General features: G+C 47.5%; 8 protein-coding genes across 8 annotated transcripts; 5 read left to right on the forward strand and 3 right to left on the reverse strand.

Moving 5' to 3' along the window:
• Positions 1–30: 30 nt before the first annotated feature.
• On the forward strand, positions 31–898 carry SAMD00019534_033200 (hypothetical protein; the record flags this gene model as incomplete). The annotated part of the gene is made up of 2 exons (XM_012904212.1): positions 31–777; positions 853–898. Coding segments are annotated over 2 exons (793 nt in total), but the record flags the coding sequence as incomplete, so codon positions are not given.
• Positions 899–1,049: 151 nt separating this feature from the next.
• SAMD00019534_033210 (hypothetical protein) lies at positions 1,050–1,484 on the reverse strand (the record flags this gene model as incomplete). The annotated part of the gene is made up of 1 exon (XM_012904213.1): positions 1,050–1,484. The coding sequence occupies one exon, from the start codon at positions 1,482–1,484 to the stop codon at positions 1,050–1,052; it is 435 nt and encodes a 144-aa protein (XP_012759667.1).
• A 1,159-nt stretch (positions 1,485–2,643) lies between these two features.
• On the forward strand, positions 2,644–3,983 carry SAMD00019534_033220 (hypothetical protein; the record flags this gene model as incomplete). The annotated part of the gene is made up of 2 exons (XM_012904214.1): positions 2,644–2,705; positions 2,864–3,983. 2 exons carry the CDS (start codon positions 2,644–2,646, stop codon positions 3,981–3,983), a joined length of 1,182 nt encoding a protein of 393 aa, XP_012759668.1.
• A 219-nt stretch (positions 3,984–4,202) lies between these two features.
• On the reverse strand, positions 4,203–6,395 carry SAMD00019534_033230 (hypothetical protein; the record flags this gene model as incomplete). The annotated part of the gene is made up of 2 exons (XM_012904215.1): positions 4,203–6,315; positions 6,379–6,395. The coding sequence occupies 2 exons, from the start codon at positions 6,393–6,395 to the stop codon at positions 4,203–4,205; spliced, it is 2,130 nt and encodes a 709-aa protein (XP_012759669.1).
• Positions 6,396–7,171: 776 nt separating this feature from the next.
• Positions 7,172–7,813, forward strand: SAMD00019534_033240 (hypothetical protein; the record flags this gene model as incomplete). Its single annotated transcript, XM_012904216.1, has 2 exons — positions 7,172–7,506; positions 7,585–7,813. The coding sequence occupies 2 exons, from the start codon at positions 7,172–7,174 to the stop codon at positions 7,811–7,813; spliced, it is 564 nt and encodes a 187-aa protein (XP_012759670.1).
• A 213-nt stretch (positions 7,814–8,026) lies between these two features.
• On the forward strand, positions 8,027–10,784 carry SAMD00019534_033250 (hypothetical protein; the record flags this gene model as incomplete). The annotated part of the gene is made up of 4 exons (XM_012904217.1): positions 8,027–8,713; positions 8,781–9,838; positions 9,912–9,993; positions 10,158–10,784. Coding segments are annotated over 4 exons (2,454 nt in total), but the record flags the coding sequence as incomplete, so codon positions are not given.
• A 330-nt stretch (positions 10,785–11,114) lies between these two features.
• On the forward strand, positions 11,115–12,479 carry SAMD00019534_033260 (hypothetical protein; the record flags this gene model as incomplete). Its single annotated transcript, XM_012904218.1, has 2 exons — positions 11,115–11,667; positions 11,743–12,479. The coding sequence occupies 2 exons, from the start codon at positions 11,115–11,117 to the stop codon at positions 12,477–12,479; spliced, it is 1,290 nt and encodes a 429-aa protein (XP_012759672.1).
• Positions 12,480–12,813: 334 nt separating this feature from the next.
• Positions 12,814–18,212, reverse strand: SAMD00019534_033270 (hypothetical protein; the record flags this gene model as incomplete). Its single annotated transcript, XM_012904219.1, has 5 exons — positions 12,814–13,522; positions 13,587–13,708; positions 13,792–14,756; positions 14,831–16,784; positions 16,863–18,212. 5 exons carry the CDS (start codon positions 18,210–18,212, stop codon positions 12,814–12,816), a joined length of 5,100 nt encoding a protein of 1,699 aa, XP_012759673.1.
• Between the last annotated feature and the right edge of the window lie 151 nt (positions 18,213–18,363).

Consider the following 18,363-nt stretch of genomic DNA (forward strand, 5'->3'; position numbering starts at 1 on the left):
GCGGCCGCCACACGATCGACAACACACAAGCGCGAGAGGGAGGATATTGAGCCCATGCCACAATCAGTGCCAAAGTCCACCCTCACAACAACAGTTGGGCAAGGAACTGATGTCGCCTGCCGCTGTCGCCAAGATCAGTCCAAGGCCGTCGTTCAAGTGTCATTGTCCCCACACCTTGATGAGCCAACTGAAGCAACTTGGATGGATTGAGGCGTCTTCCAGGGTGAATATGCCTGGCGGTGGCTGTTTGGAGGATGAGGTATACTACACCCTCTCATTCAATAGCCTGGGCAGCACCAAACGCCGAGGCACGTATATGATCACCATTCGCCAGGACCTCAAGACCATATCCATCAATGATGCCAACCTCAAATGGTTCACAACGGACTTAAGATCGTCGCATGCCAACACACTTGACGTGCGATTCTCGATTGAGTCCAAGAAGACACATCAGAAGGACAGCGAAGTGTACCTGGAGTACATCTCTTCGCCAGACATCATCCAACCTCGCCAGCACTATGATCCAAACACTCAGACGCCATTCACACTCAATCGCAAGATCAAGGATCTTACATACTTGATCCGATCACACAGGAAGCACGTCATACTTCAAGCTCCACATGATCATCCTATGAAGTATTTCAATCCTCTGGCCAAGTTCAGGGAGACCACCGAGTACACCAACGAGGGCACCCTCTACAACTCCAAGCTCGAGTTGGAGATATCAATGGACATGCCACGCGAGGAAGAACTAGTCACGTTCATCAATCAATACTGGTAAGTTACCATTCAATGATGAAGATGGAGATAGAGACAGGACTGGACTCTTTGCTAACATGTCTATCAACACAGGGATCTTGGGGTATCATTCATCAACAAGTTACCAACATCCGATTGATTGATTGGCTGATTGGTTTGTCAAATGATCGACAGGTACATAAACATGACATGATGAGTCATCTACCTTAAGTTGTCCAATGGGTTGGTTTATTCTTTGATTGGGCAAGGGCATGGGACCGTGCCAACCAACACGTTGGCACTACTTGCTCTCAATTGAAGGCCAACGAGAAACAGGGCGAAGATGAACTGTTGAATATAATACATGGGGAGGTCGAGTTGAATGTGATTGTATGTACAATGAATTGCTCCACTTTGTTGTTGTTGGCATAGGCAAAGCTGATCTTGAACCTAGAGTCCATCTTTCCACTGCCAAATCGAAGTAGTGTTGTCTCAAGGCCTGGGCTCAGCCATTCAAAGTAGACCAGGTTATTGGATCGCATCGCACAGCCCATACCTGATATCATTGATACTCTAGACAGACTCTGCAAGTTGGTCACCTCCATTTGCAATGATACTGGACTCATTGCACTGCATGGAAACAGTCTTTCATCAGCCATTGCAACATACATCGAAGTATTATTGGCCAACATTGCAATGGCAAACAATGCCATTAACAAGTTTATCATCTTCTTCTTCTTATTCATCGTCAGTTTATGTTATTGGCAGTGATTGGTTGATTGATTGATTGATTGGTCAATCAATAGTATACTACTTCATCTTCTTCTTATAATGTTATTGTACCCTAATACCCTTCTCATTCAAGCACGCTCACATCCTGTTCAGTATCATCATCTTTGGATCAAGATGAGCGAGTTGTTGAGCAAGCAGCGAGTGAGAGAGAGAGGGAGTAAAGGATGCGAGTGAATGGTGTGGGAGTGTGCCTCAGGTGGAACCTTCAAACAGGGCGCCAGTCCTTCCCACTATCATGAAGCACACATACTCATCAACAAATAATCAATGTTTGATGAGAGAGAGAGTATGTGTAATTATTATTATTATTACTATTATTATTACTTATTATCTGTTTTGAATGTGAATATGTTTAATTCCAATTTGGAAGGATTGGGGAATTACTTATCTGTTGGAATTTCCAACGACCGTTCTTGAATGATCATTCCAACCCATCGCACCTCACGTCACTTCACCTGACTTCGGCATCATTGGGAATGGGAAGGGTTCTGGGACGAATTACCAATGGGGGGACAGGCTAGGAGTAGCCAAAGTCTGGAACACATTCAGTAGTGTGTGGCTACCATACCATACCATACCCCGATGAACCTACAGACGCTACTCTTTCGCAACTGTGATCACTTTGTGCCTGACTATGACCGACGAGATATTTTAGAAAGTTAGATTCTATTCATTCTGAATGAATGATACATTCACACACACAAACACTATCAGAGATCACCACTTCACTTAAATGGAAACAGTAAATTGATGATTGTGCGATTGCATTGATTCATGATGACATGAAAGGTCTTTGCCCAGACTGATTTTTCTAAGTCCTGTTCCGGATTGTGTGTGAATGTATGCATGTTTTTAATTAAATTAAATTGAAATTGGCATTCCACCCCATTGTGGTGATAATCAAGCCCATTATTGGTTGTTCTCACACTCTATTATCTTTGGAAGGGTGGTGGGTATGGTATGTAAGTGTGAGTGTGTTATTGTCAGCTTTGCTTCGTGAGAAGCAAGGATGGATGAGAGGGTGGTGTCGAAAGTGGATATTATGACACTTAAGAATCAGTCATTCATTTCATTTATCATTATTATCATTACTAATCATACAGATACATAAATATGAGATTCGTTTCATCTATCGCTGTGTTCATTACATTGCTTGTGGTCTCTCAGGCCCTCACGTAAGTCTATCTCAATCACTCACTCATTTATCAGTCAATGATGAACCGATCTACCAATGAATCAATCAAACAAACAAACAATTCCAGAAATACTAATATTATCTTTCCTTTCCATCAATTCATATAATATATCTCAATGGTCTTCAATATAATATTAGTGTCCCACTCTCATTCCGCCCAGCTTCCCGCGAGGCATTGAGAAGGATTCCACACAACCTCCAGAAGAAGTACAACAACATGCTGTTGGGTGGCTCTGGAACTACCGTCACAATCACTGACTACGATGATGCTCAGTACTACGGACCAATTACCATTGGAACCCCAGGCCAGTCCTTCTTGGTTGTCTTTGACACTGGTTCCTCCAACTTGTGGGTGCCATCCAGCAAGTGCCCAGTGACCGTCGTTGCCTGTGACCTCCACAGCAAGTACCACTCTGACAAGTCCCACACCTACGTTGCCAACGGAACCACCTTCTCCATCCAATACGGATCTGGTGCCATGGCCGGTTTCATCTCCCAGGACACCGTCACCGTCGGCGACCTCGTCATCCAGAACCAGCTTTTCGCTGAGGCCACCGCTGAGCCAGGTATTGCCTTCGACTTCTCCAAGTTCGACGGTATCCTCGGTCTTGCCTTCCAGTCCATCTCGGTCAACAACATCCCACCACCCTTCTACATGATGATGGACCAGGGTCTCGTTTCCCAGCCACTCTTTGCCTTCTGGTTGTCCAAGACCCCAGGCGCAAACGGTGGTGAGCTCACTTTCGGTTCGATCGACTCCTCCAAGTACACTGGTGACATCACCTACTTGCCACTCACCAACGAGACCTACTGGGAGTTCAAGATGGACGACATTGCCCTCAACTCAAAGTCCCTCGGCTACTGTGGTCCACTCGGTTGCGCTGCCATCTGTGACTCTGGTACGTCCCTCATTGCCGGTCCAAAGAAGCAGATCGACGAGCTCAACATCCACCTCGGTGCCGTCGTCTTCAACGGTGAGGGAATCTTCCCAGACTGCAGCATCATCAGCAAGCTTCCAAACATCGAGATCACCCTTGCTGGTCGCGTCTTCAACCTCACCCCACAGGACTACGTCCTCCAGATCACCTCCCAGGGTCAGACCGAGTGTCTCTCTGGTTTCATGGGCATTGACATCCCAGCCCCAATCGGTCCACTCTGGATCCTTGGTGATGTCTTCATCTCAACCTACTACGCCATCTTTGACTTTGGCAACAAGCAGGTTGGTTTCGCCACCTCCGTCGCCGCCTCAGCTATTTAAATTATTAAATAATTGTCATCATCATACTTGTTCCTTTACTCATATAACACCAGTCAGTTACTTTACTTTGATTGATTGATTTATTATTTGTTTGTTTGAATATATAAATATATCTATTTGTTATGTACCCTAGACATGTGTGATGGCATCTCTCGACCTTGGACACTCTTTCCACATACTCCACAGGTAAGTACCTTGCTCTGGCACATACTCTTATGGTCATCCCATCTGAATGAACTTTACCAGTTTGTTACAGTAGTTGCAACGAGTCTGACGGAAGAGACACTCAGCATTCTTGTGATGTGTGTACTGATTGATGCCAATGGATTCTCCACACTCGGCACATTCGGTCATTCCAAACAGTATCATACTCTTCTGCTCCTTGGTGCTCTTTGGACTCTCCTCGTCATGCTCAACCTCTTCATCCTCCATCTTCTTCTCCTTCTGCTCCTTGTAATGAGATTCAACAATCTCGTGACCCTTGTAGTCAAAGTCGCTCTCAAACTCAGACTTAAAGTCTTTGGACGTGTAGTTGAGACCAGTTGGCTTGGACTTCCTTCTGAAGCTGAACCTCTTCTTGCGTGGCTCTGGTATCCATACTGGTGGAGACATTGGATAGGACTTGCTTCTATCTCTTCCATGATCATTCTTGTTTGAATAGTCGCTAGTCTTGCTTCTGTTGCTCTGGGACGATGTTGGTGGTGATCCAAAGTGAGGATTGGAGTTTGCTCTCACGTGTGATGAGGACTTCTTGAGGTCTGTGCTACTCGAGCGAGTTGGAGTAGTAATTGACACTGGTGACTGAGTCTCCAAAGTCTTCATCTCCTCCTTCTGGAGCTGGAGAGCCAACTCATGATCCTTAAGGAATTGTCTCTTCTTGTTCTCGGCATCCCTCCAAGCATTGTTCTGCTCCTCGTCAAAGTCCAACAAGTTGCCACTCTCAAATGCCATTGGTGGCGCTGGGAACACTGGCTCGGCATCCTTGATAGTCAATGGATCAAAGTTGAAGTAGTCACTGGTCACCAATGAGTTGTTTGTAGAGCTGGAGCTCTGTTGAAGGTAGTTGGATTGTGATTGGTTAAGGTATGATTGTTGAGTGGGCTGTTGATATAGAGGTTGTTGTTGTTGATATTGAGGTTGTTGTTGTTGTTGATATTGAGGTTGTTGGAACGATGACTGAGAGTTAAATAGTTGTTGTTGTTGATTGTACAAGTAGTTATGTTGTTGTTGTTGTTGTTGTGGCTGGAATGACATTGATTGGTTCAGAATATCTGGTTGATACATTAATCCATTGTTCATAGAGTATTGTTGTTGAGGATACATATCCGGTTGAGCGAAAGATGATTGTTGTTGGAATGATGATGAAGATGCATGTAGGTTCTGCTGACATTGAACATTCTGTGCGATTGGGATATCGGTCATTGATGATCCAGGCATGAGGTCATTGAATAGTCCAACCTCAGTAGGTGGAAGTGATAGTATTTGTTGTTTGGAGTGAGAGTGGAATTGATAGGATGAAGATGAGGAATATGATAGACCAGATGATGAGTTCAAGGAGGACTGAGAGTTGCTACTTGTCGATCCACTTGCAGAGAAGGGGTTGACCTTTGGGGCATTGTAGTCTGATTCAAGGAGCAACATTGATGGCTTTGATGAAGAAGGAAGAGTCTTCTTGGTATCGTGGATGCTCTTTGGAGGTGATCTGACCTTAGGCTTCTCCAACTCCATCTTCTGGTAGAATGTAGCTCTCTCCTTTAGGTAAGAGTTCTGGTCCTTGTATTCACTGGTTGGAGTCTCCTTGGTCCGGCTCTCCTGGAAGTACATGTTCTCAGTTCTGAATGGATTGAATGGTCTGCCATTATTGCTTGGAGAAGTTGTGTTGGGGAGAGGAGCATATTTGGCACCATTACCATTGTCATAGAGATGGAGAGGGTTCAAAACTGGACTTGGCTTGTTCATTCCGAATTCAGTGGCAATTGTTGGTCGGGTCTCTGATTTCCTATCATTGAAAGACATCTCTGGCTTAATGATGGGAGGTGGGGGAAGATTGATGGACCTTCTTATCTTGTTCTCCATATCAGTGAATGTCGAGTCACATTGAGGTTTGGGACAATGACCAGAGCTGGCCCACTTCTTATCTACATATTTCAGCTTGATAAACTCACGAATCTTCTTCTCTTCCAATGGTTGAGGTGTTGGATGAACAGTCTCTGTCCATTTGGAGAGATAAATATCCCTTGATTTCTTATTTCCATTCTCTTTGACCAAGTCAAGCTCTGAGTTTGTTATTGAGTCTGATGATAGAGGTTTGACATGATATCCAAACTCCTTGCTACAGTTGATGTATTAATAAATGTTCTAATCCATTCTAATCAAATCACTTTTAAATACTTACTGGATGTTACTACACATTGAACAAACAAAAGTTCCAAAGCTTGAGTTTAGATACCTTGGATACTATTGGAAGGTATTAATTAGATTAATAAAACAATGTTGAATAAAGATATCAATCTAAACTACTACTTACACTATCATTACAATCAGCACATTTGTTATTTCCATCATATTCTCTTAACTCCCATATGATGGATTCAATATTTGATCTTTCTATCATCATTGAATGTAATAATATTAATATCTATTTGATATAGATATTGGGTATATAATAATATTAGATAAACTATAAGTAATAACAATATTAACAATAATAACAATAATTAAACAAACAATGTATAATGTATGAGATTGGGTTTGTGTGTTGTGGTATGGTATTTTCTGTTTATCTATTATCTGTATGAACATTGAAACAAAGGACATTGTGTTCTGTTGTTGGATAGTTCAAGACAATCGATTGGACTTACCAAATCTGACGAATATGAGTAGAACAACCCCCACGACTACATCCTCATCTTACTACTCTTAAACACATACACACACTAACACACACATACCCCTCCCACTACTACTCTATTCATGATGTAATTACCTTAAGGGGAAGGTGACAACCCCCAATTCAAACAAACACATTCATTCAGATCCCAAAGACAAGTCATTATTACCACTTTTGTCGACGATCTTTGATTGTTGATGCCAGGTATCCAAAGACTAGACTTCAAACAAAAGTTGTTGTTTGTTGTTGTCTCTTCATTCTCGAATCATTCAATCAACTCACACACAATATCAAAGTGATGTCTTCAACAACAAACGACCAACAGCAACAGATGATGGAGAAGAATTTGGAGTATAGAGTGTTTGATGTAAACTCTGATGGAGTCGAGAGGAGATTATATGTAGATGTGATCAATGAAGACATTGATACAAATGTTTGGATGTCAAAGGTAGCTGATCCTGCAGCTGGTGCAATCTCATCATTCATTGGCACCACTCGCAATAACTTCAAAGGCAAACAGGTTGAAAGACTAGAATACGAAGCCTACATACCAATGGCAATCAAAGAGATCGATAGAATATGTCATCACATCTTCCAAAACTATACTGTACTTCATATTGCTGTTGCTCATCGGTATGTTAACATTGATTGATTGATTGAATGATTGATTGTGTTGATTTGATTGATTGACTGACCTGACATTCTTTGTAGTATTGGCCTTGTACCCATTGGTGAAACAAGTATATTGATTGCAATATCATCGGCACATCGACATGACTCATTGTCAGCTGTACAATATGGGATTGATACACTCAAGGCCACTGTACCAATATGGAAGAAGGAGTTCTACAAAGATGGAAGCATATCAGTTTGGAAAGATAATTGCGAAGCATGTCACTATACTACTGCACCAAATCATAATCAACATCATCACCACTGAGAGATCATTCATCCAATCATCATATATTATGTACAACAAGATACTAAGTTCCGAACTTTCATTAATGGACACAATCACAAAAGTCGACTCGAATAATTAAAAAATTAACCAAAAAAACGAACGAGTCAGACTTGTGTGTGACGACGATCATTCATTCATTTCTATCTTTCGACTCATAATCACTAACTTGGTTGTGTTTTATTTGTACACATACTATATATATTTATAAATAATACAATGAAGAAACAAGTACATCAACCAACAAAGTCTGTTGTCGCAGCACCAGCATCAAAGCCAGCGCCAGCGCCAAAGACAAAGGCAACAACCTCATCCACCACATCCACAGCATCAACAACCAAGCCAACTACACAAAAGAATAAGCAACAAGTAGAGGAGAAGTCTACTTTGGGCAAGAGAAAGCAACAGAAGCAACAACAGGAAGAGGAGGAGGAGAAGGACAAGTTTGTCTTTGACAAGCAGATCGAGCAGGAAGAAGAGGACGACCAGGAGGCCGATGCTGTTGCCGCAGAGGACGAGCAAGATGATGATATCAATGATTTCAACAGCGACAGAGATGACGAGAGTGACATTGATGACGAGGAGCTGGAGAAGCAGTTCGAAGAGATGATTGCACAGAGGATTGCTAATGGAGAGCTGAAAGAGGTAGATGGTGACGACCAAGAGGATGGTGATGACGAAGACGATGAGGACGACGACGAAGATGACCTCGAGGACAGTGATGACGAAGAGATTGAAGGAAGTGACGAAGATGAGGACGAGGACAATGCAATCTCAACTGGATCAATCTCATCCAAGGCCGACGTATCATCAGAGGATGAGGGTCAATACAACGACGATCCAAACCAATTCTACGAGACTGACGACTCTGAGGAGGACGAGGTAAGTGGGACCATTCCAATCAATCAACAATCGTACATCAAACTAACATGCTCTCACCCTCATACAGAGTGTCGTGAACAGAGTTGGTAACATACCCTTGGAGTGGTACGAGGACTATGATCACATTGGTTACGATGTGAACGGAAACAAGATTATGAAGGGCGAGAAGCAAGACGCACTGGACAAGTTCCTCGAGCAGAATGATCCAAAGTTCTGGAGGACCGTCTACGACAAGATCAACGACAAGAAGGTGGTGCTGTCCGACGAGGATCTCGCTCTGATCAAGAGCATACAGCAGAGAAGGTTCCCACCCAACTACAACCCTTACGAGGACTGGTACGTGCCAGGCCCCAACCCAGACAGCATCCATCCACTCAGCAACGCGCCCACCCCCAAGCGCTCGTTCCTGCCCAACATGGACGAGGTCAAGGAGATCCGCCGTTTGACCACGGCCATCAGAAAGGGCTGGATCAAGCTGCCAGACGCCGATGAGAAGAAGAAGCAGAAGGAGGCGTACGACCTGTGGGCGCCCAGGTCAGAGGCTGAGCGTGAGGCCGACGAGCTGTTTGAGCGCACCGAGCGCAAGATCACCCGTATCTCAGCGCCCAAGCAGAAGCTGCCGGGCCACGTCGAGTCGTTCAACCCACCCGAGGAGTACCTGCTCACGCAGAACGAGCTCAAGGCATGGCAACTGATGGACAAGAGCAGACGCCCGCACAACTTTGTGCCACAAAAGTACGGCAACATGCGCAGGATTCCAACCTACAACAACATCATCAAGGAGCGCTTCGAGCGCTGTCTGGACCTATACCTCTGTCCCAGAAAGATGACACTGAAGAATCGCCACAAGGACCCCAATCATCTGCTGCCCAAGCTGCCCAAGCCCCAGGACCTGCGTCCATTCCCCTCGTACGAGGAGCTGGAGTTCAAGGGTCACACCAACCGTGTGCGCGCCATCTCCGTGTCGCCCAACGGCCAATGGCTGGCCAGTGGCTCAGACGATGGCACCATCAAGATTTGGGAGGTGTCGAGCACTCGTTGCGTCCAGACCATCAACGTCGAGCATACAGTGTTCTGTGTACAGTGGAATCCAAATAAGAACTTGAATATATTAGCCGCGTCCTAGTAAGTTTGATCAATCCATTCAATCAATCAATCAATCAATCATACTAACTCACTCAATCAAACATCCAAACAGTGATACAAAGGTGATCATCATCACACCTCATCTTAATGGACCGGAGCAGGATGAGGCCACCGAGGCCATGTTTGTCAAGACTGGAACAGATGCACAGGCACAAGAGACCAAGTGGTATCTACTGCGCAAGGACAACGGCATTAGAATAGAGATTGAACTGGAATATGTATGTGTTCCACCTTGATCCAGGCCATGGACCATGTCAACTCACTCACTCACTCACTCAATCAATCAATCAAACAGAAAATCAAGTCTATCAGCTGGCATCATAAGGGCGACTACTTCAGTACAGTGGCACCGGAGCAGCCTAATAAGGCCGTGAAGATTCACCATCTGTCAAGGACAAAGACACAGACTCCATTCAAGAAGGCAAAGACAGCGTACCAGACTTCAAAGTTCCACCCAAGCAAGCCAATCTTCTTCCTCGCCGACCAGAACTACGTTCGCGTCTACGATCTGATGAAGCAGCAGATGGTCAAGAAGATCCTGACCGGATGTCGCTACATCGCCTCGATGGACGTGCACCCCAGCGGCGACCATCTCATCCTTGGTGGCTACGACAAGCGTGTCTTCTGGTTGGATCTCGACCTGACTCGTCCATACAAGGTGTTGCGCTACCACAAGGAGGCCGTGCGCAAGGCCACCTTCCATCCAACGCTGCCACTGTTTGCCTCGTGCTCGGACGATCTCTCGATCCACGTCTTCCACGGCATGGTCTACGACGACTACATGCAGAACGCACTGATAGTGCCACTCAAGATCCTACGCAAGCACCGTTCCACCCCAGACGGCCTCGGTGTGTTGGACATCGTATTCCATCCCACTCAACCCTGGATATTCAGTGCTGGTGCCGACTCGACCATCAGGCTATTCAACTAAGTCTGTTGTTGCGCATACTCGACTGGTCTGGTCTTGGCAACAACAACAGATGCATCCAATAAAGATACAACTTAAATGCATTGATCACTTGTTCAGTCAAATATGGATCAATAGACATCCATCGATCAAAAAAGCCCCCAAAACAGTGTTGTGGGCAAATAAATTAAAAAAACCCACGAGTCTTTGGCCTAAGTTGGCCTTCAAAGGTCCTCTTTGCAATTGAAAGAGGTCCTACATATTAATTCAATTCCAACCACCACCCCACCTTCGTTACCTAAACAGATACATAATATATACAGATACAGATATATTTAGATCAAACGAATGGCATCGACGGGTAGCCCTGGGTCGGGCAGTGGTAGTGGCAGCGCAGGTTCACTATCTCCTTCGTCATCAATGCACAACTTTAACATGCTCTACGATGTCAACTTTCAAGGCGTGAACGACATGTTTGGCGCAACTCATCGTGGCAGCAGTGGCGGCACGATAGGCTTCTTGGCCGCCGACAACACACCCAACTACGACGTGGAGCTCATCGTTCAGACAACCAAGCAAGAGGATGCTCGCTTCATGGGCAAGAAGAAGCGGCGCTGCTCATCAGTGTCCAAGGTGTTCCTGGGCGACTTCCTCTCGTTGTCCAAGAACATCACCATACTCAAGATGATCTCACGCTATGGAGACAATCAAATACTATTCTCTGATGTGTTGATCAAAGTGAACAAGCGAAATAAGATGCAAGAGAGGATAATCATCATCACAGACAAAGCACTTTACAACGTCCAACCCGACGACTACAAACTCAAGCGTCGCATTTCAATCTCAAGCTTCTCAGCGCTGTCAATGAGCACTTTAGAGGATAACTTTATCGTCATTCATGGTACGTGATTCATTCAAGGTTGGGTTGGAATAGTTTCAGCCTCGGTCACTCACTAACTATGTCTCAAACCAATAGTACACTCTGAGTATGATTACGTCCTGATTAGCGGCAGGAAGATAGAGATCGCTACGGTGTTGGTCGAGGCATTCTATAAGCAATCGATACTGCAACAACAATTCCCTCCTCATTTGTTCCAGGTAGCACCGCCACGCGAGTTGGCAGGTAGCGCTATGAACTCAAACAGTACAACGTCGTCATCATCATCAGCTGCAGCCACTGGTGGTGGCAATATCAACAACACTGGCGGTAGTGTAGGCGGCACACCAATCAACGCGTCGACACCAATCGGCGGGCTATCACCCAATCTCCAATCATCTTTGGCGGCACCAACATCTATCCCTCAGCAGACCACATCTCTGCTGACCTCATCGTCCACAGCAACATCATTGGCTTCATCAGGCATTATCAACGGCAATAGCAACAACAACAACAATGCTGCATTGATTCCTTCGCCATTGGGTATGACTGTGACATCATCTACATCATCATCAACCAAACCAACTACTTTGCAACAACAGCCCGTAAACAACAACAACGTACAGCAACAACAGCAACACCCACACAGTGTCCATGACCACATGTTGCCAGTCATCTTCACCGAGCGCATTGAATACAAGATTGAAGGTGACTCAATGCGTGAAATACTATTCACGCGAGTTCAAGGTGCTGTCAATGTCCAGATCCAGACAGCGCGCAGTGGAAATCGTGCAGCTATGCAGAAGAAAGAGGCATCCAGGAACTCTGTGCGCTAAGCAATGGCCACAATGTATTATATATCTCCAATCATCAGCCAAACCAATCAATCATGTATCATTAAGTTGCAACCTACCTATTATTACCATCACTATTTTTTTCCCTCTGGTCATATCCATCGGATACTTGTGTAACCAGCCCAACCTGAATCGCCATACCAATACTCAACCGACATCAGTCACCTCTAGACTGGAACTATTATTTATAACCATCACCATCAATAACATGGATGGAATGGACTAAGAATAAACATGCCGACCTGAGGTCAACACCAAACAAAGGAATGAAATGGAAAGGAAGTGATTGGGGATTATATAATAATTAATATATATTTTAGTTAAACTCACTAATGAGTCTTGTAGCCTTCTTCAAGACCTCGCTTAATGTTTGTTGTGGTGCCTCGGACTTCTCGTACTCCTCACTCAGCCAGGTCTCAGCCTTCTGCTTGATGAGCTCAAGCTCCTCTTCCTCCTCGGTCAAGGTGATTTTGATGAAGGACAGCGCCAGACAGGTGGCCCAGATCTTGGGATGGGTGCGCGCCAGCATGTCAGAGTGTTCAGAGCTCTCCAGGTCGGACAAGGCGATGCCAAGCACGCCAGCCAGACTCTTGTTGAGCTCCCAGTAGCCGTCTGCCTTCTGCTGCATGACGAGGTACTGTGAGAGCGATGGCTCGGACTGCTCGGCAGAGACGACCTTGGACGAGCTGGACAGGTAGGGGATGAACTTCTGGAAGAACTCTTCTTGCAGGTATTGGTTGGTCCTGTTCTTTGGACGGAAGATCTTGAGAATGTCGAGGTTCTCAGCTGACTCGTACAACTCGATCAGACGCTCCTGGTCGCTGTGCTTCTCGATGGCCAGCAGCGTGTCCTTCAGCATCTCCTCGGCCTTGCCCTCGTCAACGAGGTTGATGTAGGCTTCCTCCAGATAGTTGAGCGTCAGAATATCCAACTCTATACAAATACCAATGATCTCAGCCAAGAACTTGGATGCGCCTGGCAGATCAATCTCGACCTCCTCAATAGTTTCCAAACACTCATTGAAACTGGTTGATTGATTGATGTTAGTTTGATTGATTGAATGAGTGGATCATAATCATGTATACATACCCATCCTTAAGGTTCTCTGTTGTGAACATTTGATTGATAACAATGTTGTTGAACAGGTCGACGACCAGCTTTCTCTCCTTCTCCTTCTTCTCAAAGGACTTGTTCAAAATAATACAAACAATCTATAAGGTGGTAATGTTCGCATGTTGGTTAGTTGATTATGATCGACGATGTGTCCAAGTACTACTACTTCAATCTAACTTACCTTGCCGAATAGGGTTGGGTAGTTCAGCTCCTTGATGCACTCGATAGCCTCGTCGACGTCACCAGACTCGACATACTCGTCAAGGGTCATGGCAATGTTGTCCTCGAGCTTCTCAATCGAGATCTCTGGTTCAGCCTTCTTGGAGGTGCTGCTTGTGGAGGTGGAGGTGCTGCTTGCCTTCTCGTCTCTGAGTGGCGAGTCGTTTGGTGCCTCGTAGTCATCCTCATTGTCGGCGTTGAGCAAGTTATACATGTTCCTCTGGCTGGTGTTGGCGGCAGCCTTGGTGCCAGAGGTTGAGGTCCTGAGTGGGGATGGAGTGGAGCCGCTCTTGAGTGGTGTGGTGCCACTGTTGTTGAGCTCGTTCTTCTTTGGAGTCTGCTTGCCCTTGGGGGTGGACTTGCCGACGGTCTCCCAACCGTCCTTGCTGCCCTTGCCTCCAAAGAGTCCCTTTCTTGGGGTGTCGCGGTCGCCGCCACGGTCACCTCCACGGCGGTCATCACGGCGGTCACCACCTCCACGACGGTCGTCGCCACGGCGGTCGTCACGACGGTCGTCACGACGGCCACTGCCGTGCTGCTTAATGAAGCGCTCCTCCTTCTCGTGGTCCTCCTTGTTGACCTTGAGCAGGCCGGTGGTCTTTGGCTCCCAGCCTCCCTTGCGCAGGTCGAGCAGACCCATGATCAGGTAACTGGCACGCGATGTAACATTGGAGTTCTCAGAGAGGCTCAGCAGTTTTGAGAATACTGACACCATGAAGGCCTTCTTCTTCTCTCTCTTGGACTGCTCCTCACTCTCGTCGTCATGATCCATCTTCTTACCGATGGTAGTGATCAGCTTGATCATGGACTCGATGATCTCCTCATTGAATGTCTCTTCAGCCTGTTTCAGCAGCATTCTAATGCATGCCTGAACGACTCCCTCAGCCAACACAGAGTGCTTGTACAACTCTCCAATGAACTTGATGTCTGTGTTTGGTGATTGATTGATTGATTGATTAGTATTATGATAGATAAGTGATCACTTTGTTACTTCAACTTACTTCCGAGGTTCCTTCTCTTGAAGATGAACTCCTCCTCCTCGCGGTCCTCCTTGCTGAGCTCTTCGTGCTTGGAGCGGTCGAGCTTCTCCTCAAAGACTGACTGACAGTTGAGAATAACTTGACGCTTGAGGGTAACAGTATCGTACTTGGGGTACTTGACATCGAGATGTCCAGTCATAATGGCGTAGACAGCACTGTACTTCTGATCGATGATGGCCTTCTCAAACAGGATCTTGGCAATGCCCTTCAGAGCCTCCTCGTTGGGGATGACGATCTCCTCGATGGTCTTGATCAGCTGAGCGTACGTCTCCATTGTGATTCTGTTCAGGTTGAACTTGAACTGCTTGAACGTCTCGCTGTGCTCGCCCTCGGTGTCCTTGAGGATGATCTTCTTGACTGGCGCGGCGGCTGGCTGCGCGGGTCTCTCGTGGTGGTGACGGTCCTTGCCTCCACGACGCGAGTCTCCCTTGAAGATTCCCTTTTGCTGTGGGTTGAGCAGCGATTGGTGCTGCTTCAAACGCTCGGGGATGCGAGTGTTGGGCTCAATATAACGCTGGTCCAACAGGAAAGAGATGGAGTACTGCTTCTTGCCAGCGGTTGGCGATGCGGCAGCGGCGGCGGCAGCTGATACATTCGAGCTGGAGGCGGCAGCGGCGGCAGCAGCGGCAAAGCCTGGGGCCGAGGTCATGGTGGATGAAGCACCTGCAGCAGCAGCTGGACTGCTCATACCCATTTGAGAGAGACCTGCCTGAATGGCTGACATAATCTTGTTTGATGCTGTGTCGGACACTGGAGTGGATGGTTGAGCTGGGGCTGGGGTAGCCTTGACTGGTGTGACTGGAGCTGGGGTTGGAGTGGCTTGGGCTGGAGCTGGGGTGGCAGTCTCAACTGGAGCAACAGTCTCCTTGACTGGTGACACCTTGGTGGCTGGTGATGATGGCTCAGCTGGGGTTGTAACAGCTGGCTTGGTTGGAGTGACTGGAGCAGCGACAGGGGTTGTGTCTGCTGCTGGAGTTGGGACTGGTGCAACAGAAACTGGGGCGGCTGGAGTTGGGGCAACGACGACTGTGGCTGGAGCTGGGGCTGGTGTGGCAACAACAGAGGCAGCAGCTGGCTTGAATGGGATTGAACCGATGGAGCTCTGCAGACTCTTTGGCACGAACTCTGGTGAGTTGAACCTCAGCGTTGACTTGGAAAGAGGGGTGGATGGTGTGAAGGTTGGAGCGTTGGCCGACATGGAGGTGATGGTTGGTGTAAAGGTTGGCGCGGTGGATGAAAGTGGTTTGATGGGTGAGCTAGAGGCCGAGCCAGAGGTGGCTGACGCGGTTGTTGGTGTGGCAGTGGCCGTGGTGGAGGCAACTGGGTGGTGTGGCGCGTGGTGGTGGTTGGTGGGGATGCCGCTGGCCGAGCCACGAAGCGAGATCATGGCGTTCTCAAATTGGTTCTTGTTGGCCGATACTGGCTTGTCCTCGACGGACAAGAACGAAGTGTAGTTGGTGGCCAGACCGTATTTGATGCCCAGGTCGATGACGAGCTTCTCCAGGCGCTCCGACTCCTTCTTGTCGGTGGTGTCCTCCAGCTTGTCCTGGAGATCCTGGATCATGGTGTATGCGGCCAGACAGTGGATCATGTCGCCCTGCTTGACGTGATCGCTCTTGATGAGCACGGGGAAAGAAACGGGGCCGTTGGGACCGTTGGCCAGCAGCTTGACAGTGCCGTTGATTGCCTCGTCCTTGCCCAGGATGTTGAACACGGTGAGACGGTCGCCGTCAAACAGAGTTCTCAGGTCACGTGGTGCCTGCTTCTGGCTTGGCATTGAGCCCCAATCAATCCTAATGTTGGTGTAGGCTGGCTGCAAAGCGCGCTTAATCTGTCTCATAACCTTCTTCTCGATTGGGTCATTCTCCAAAGCAAGTTCGGCAACTCCACAACCTGCGTTGGCAACAAGATCAACCTATTAATGTTTGTTGATTGAGTGAATGTTAGTATGTTTGCGATTGATTGATTGACTGGACGGGTGATGATCACTTACAAGTTGTCTGCTGACAAACTCACCCATACCGATGGGGAAGACTGAGGTGGTGTTGGCATTCTCACGAACGAGGTCGACAATCTGTCCAATGTCGGTGACACGACCATCGGTCAGGAGGAAGATCTTGCGTGGACGAGTGGTGGCTGGCGTCTTGTAGATGTCCTGCAGTGGCGCCAGAAGGTTGGTCTCGCCCGACTCAGCCTTGAGCGTGTGGATGTACTTCTTGGCCTCCTCCAGATGCTTCTCGCTGTACTGGACGGACTGTGGGAACAGCTTGTGGAACTTGGAGCCGAACGAGATGATGTTGAAGTAGGTGCCCTGCTCGAGCGAGCCGGCAAACAGATACAGACTGCTCTTGGCGTGCTTGATGTTGTAGCCCACCATGGACTCGCTGCAGTCCACGAGGAATATCAGTTCCATCTCCTGCTTGTTGCGTGGCGTGACGACTGGCTTGCTAGCGTCGGCGATCGCCTCGGCGAAAGACTTCTTGGGTGCCTCCTTCTCGTTCAGCTTGGGATAGAAGACGATCATGAGGGCGCGGCTGCCCTCGCTGTCCTGCTCGATGAAGCCGCAGGGCACGTGGGGGTCCTCCAGCTTGACCAGCACGATCATGTCGGACTGGTTGACGACATCGATAGAGCGAGTGTCAGTGTAGACGACCTTGCCGGTGGACTCCTTCCACTTGGCCTCGATGCCGGATGGATGTGATGGCGAGCAAATCTCGACGATGTTTGACTGCATCTCCAGCTCAAGCTTGATGGAGATACCCTGCGACTCCTCGGCGGATGTCGCAGTGGTGGTGGTGGACTCGTCATCGGTGGTGTTGCTGAGCGAGTGAGAGGGCAGCGTCTCAAAGTATTGGCTGGAGCGCACGGTGGACAGCGAGGTGGGCAGCACGAGCAGCAGGTGCTCCTCCTGCATCGACATCTCGGTGACGTAGGTGATGATGACCTCCAGCTCCTTGTGCAGCGACAGGTTGTTGAGACGACACAGGAAGAAGTCCTCCTGGATGTATGGGTCGAGGTTGTTTTCCTCGATGCCGGCCTCCTTGACGATGTTGGAGGCTGTGTGGCTGTCGAACTGGCGCATGGCCTCACTCAGGTTGGTCACCTCGGCCGTGATCTTCTTGCCATCGAGCTTGATCTCAAAGCCGGTCAGCACACCGATGGATGTGTTGAGGTAGGCCTTGAACGTGGCGTTTCCGCTCTGGTCGTCGGCAAACTCCTCGCCAACGTTGCTGTAGGTCTTTGTAAACACGAGCTGTGCGGCCAAATCAACGACACGAGCGTTCACAGATATAGATCTTGGACGTATCTGTTCACCATTCTTCTTGCATAGTGCAGAATACATTATATATTATATTATATGATGATGATGTTTGAGATGATGATGATGTTTGAGTGATTGAGTGATTGAGTGATTGAAGGTGGTGATGATGATGATGTGAAGGTATCCTTTTTGTGCTACTGGCTGGCTGTTTAAAGTTGCTAGTTGCTACTGG

Source organism: Acytostelium subglobosum (genome assembly GCF_000787575.1).
Source record: "Acytostelium subglobosum LB1 DNA, scaffold: scaffold6, whole genome shotgun sequence".
NCBI lineage: Eukaryota > Evosea > Eumycetozoa > Acytosteliales > Acytosteliaceae > Acytostelium > Acytostelium subglobosum.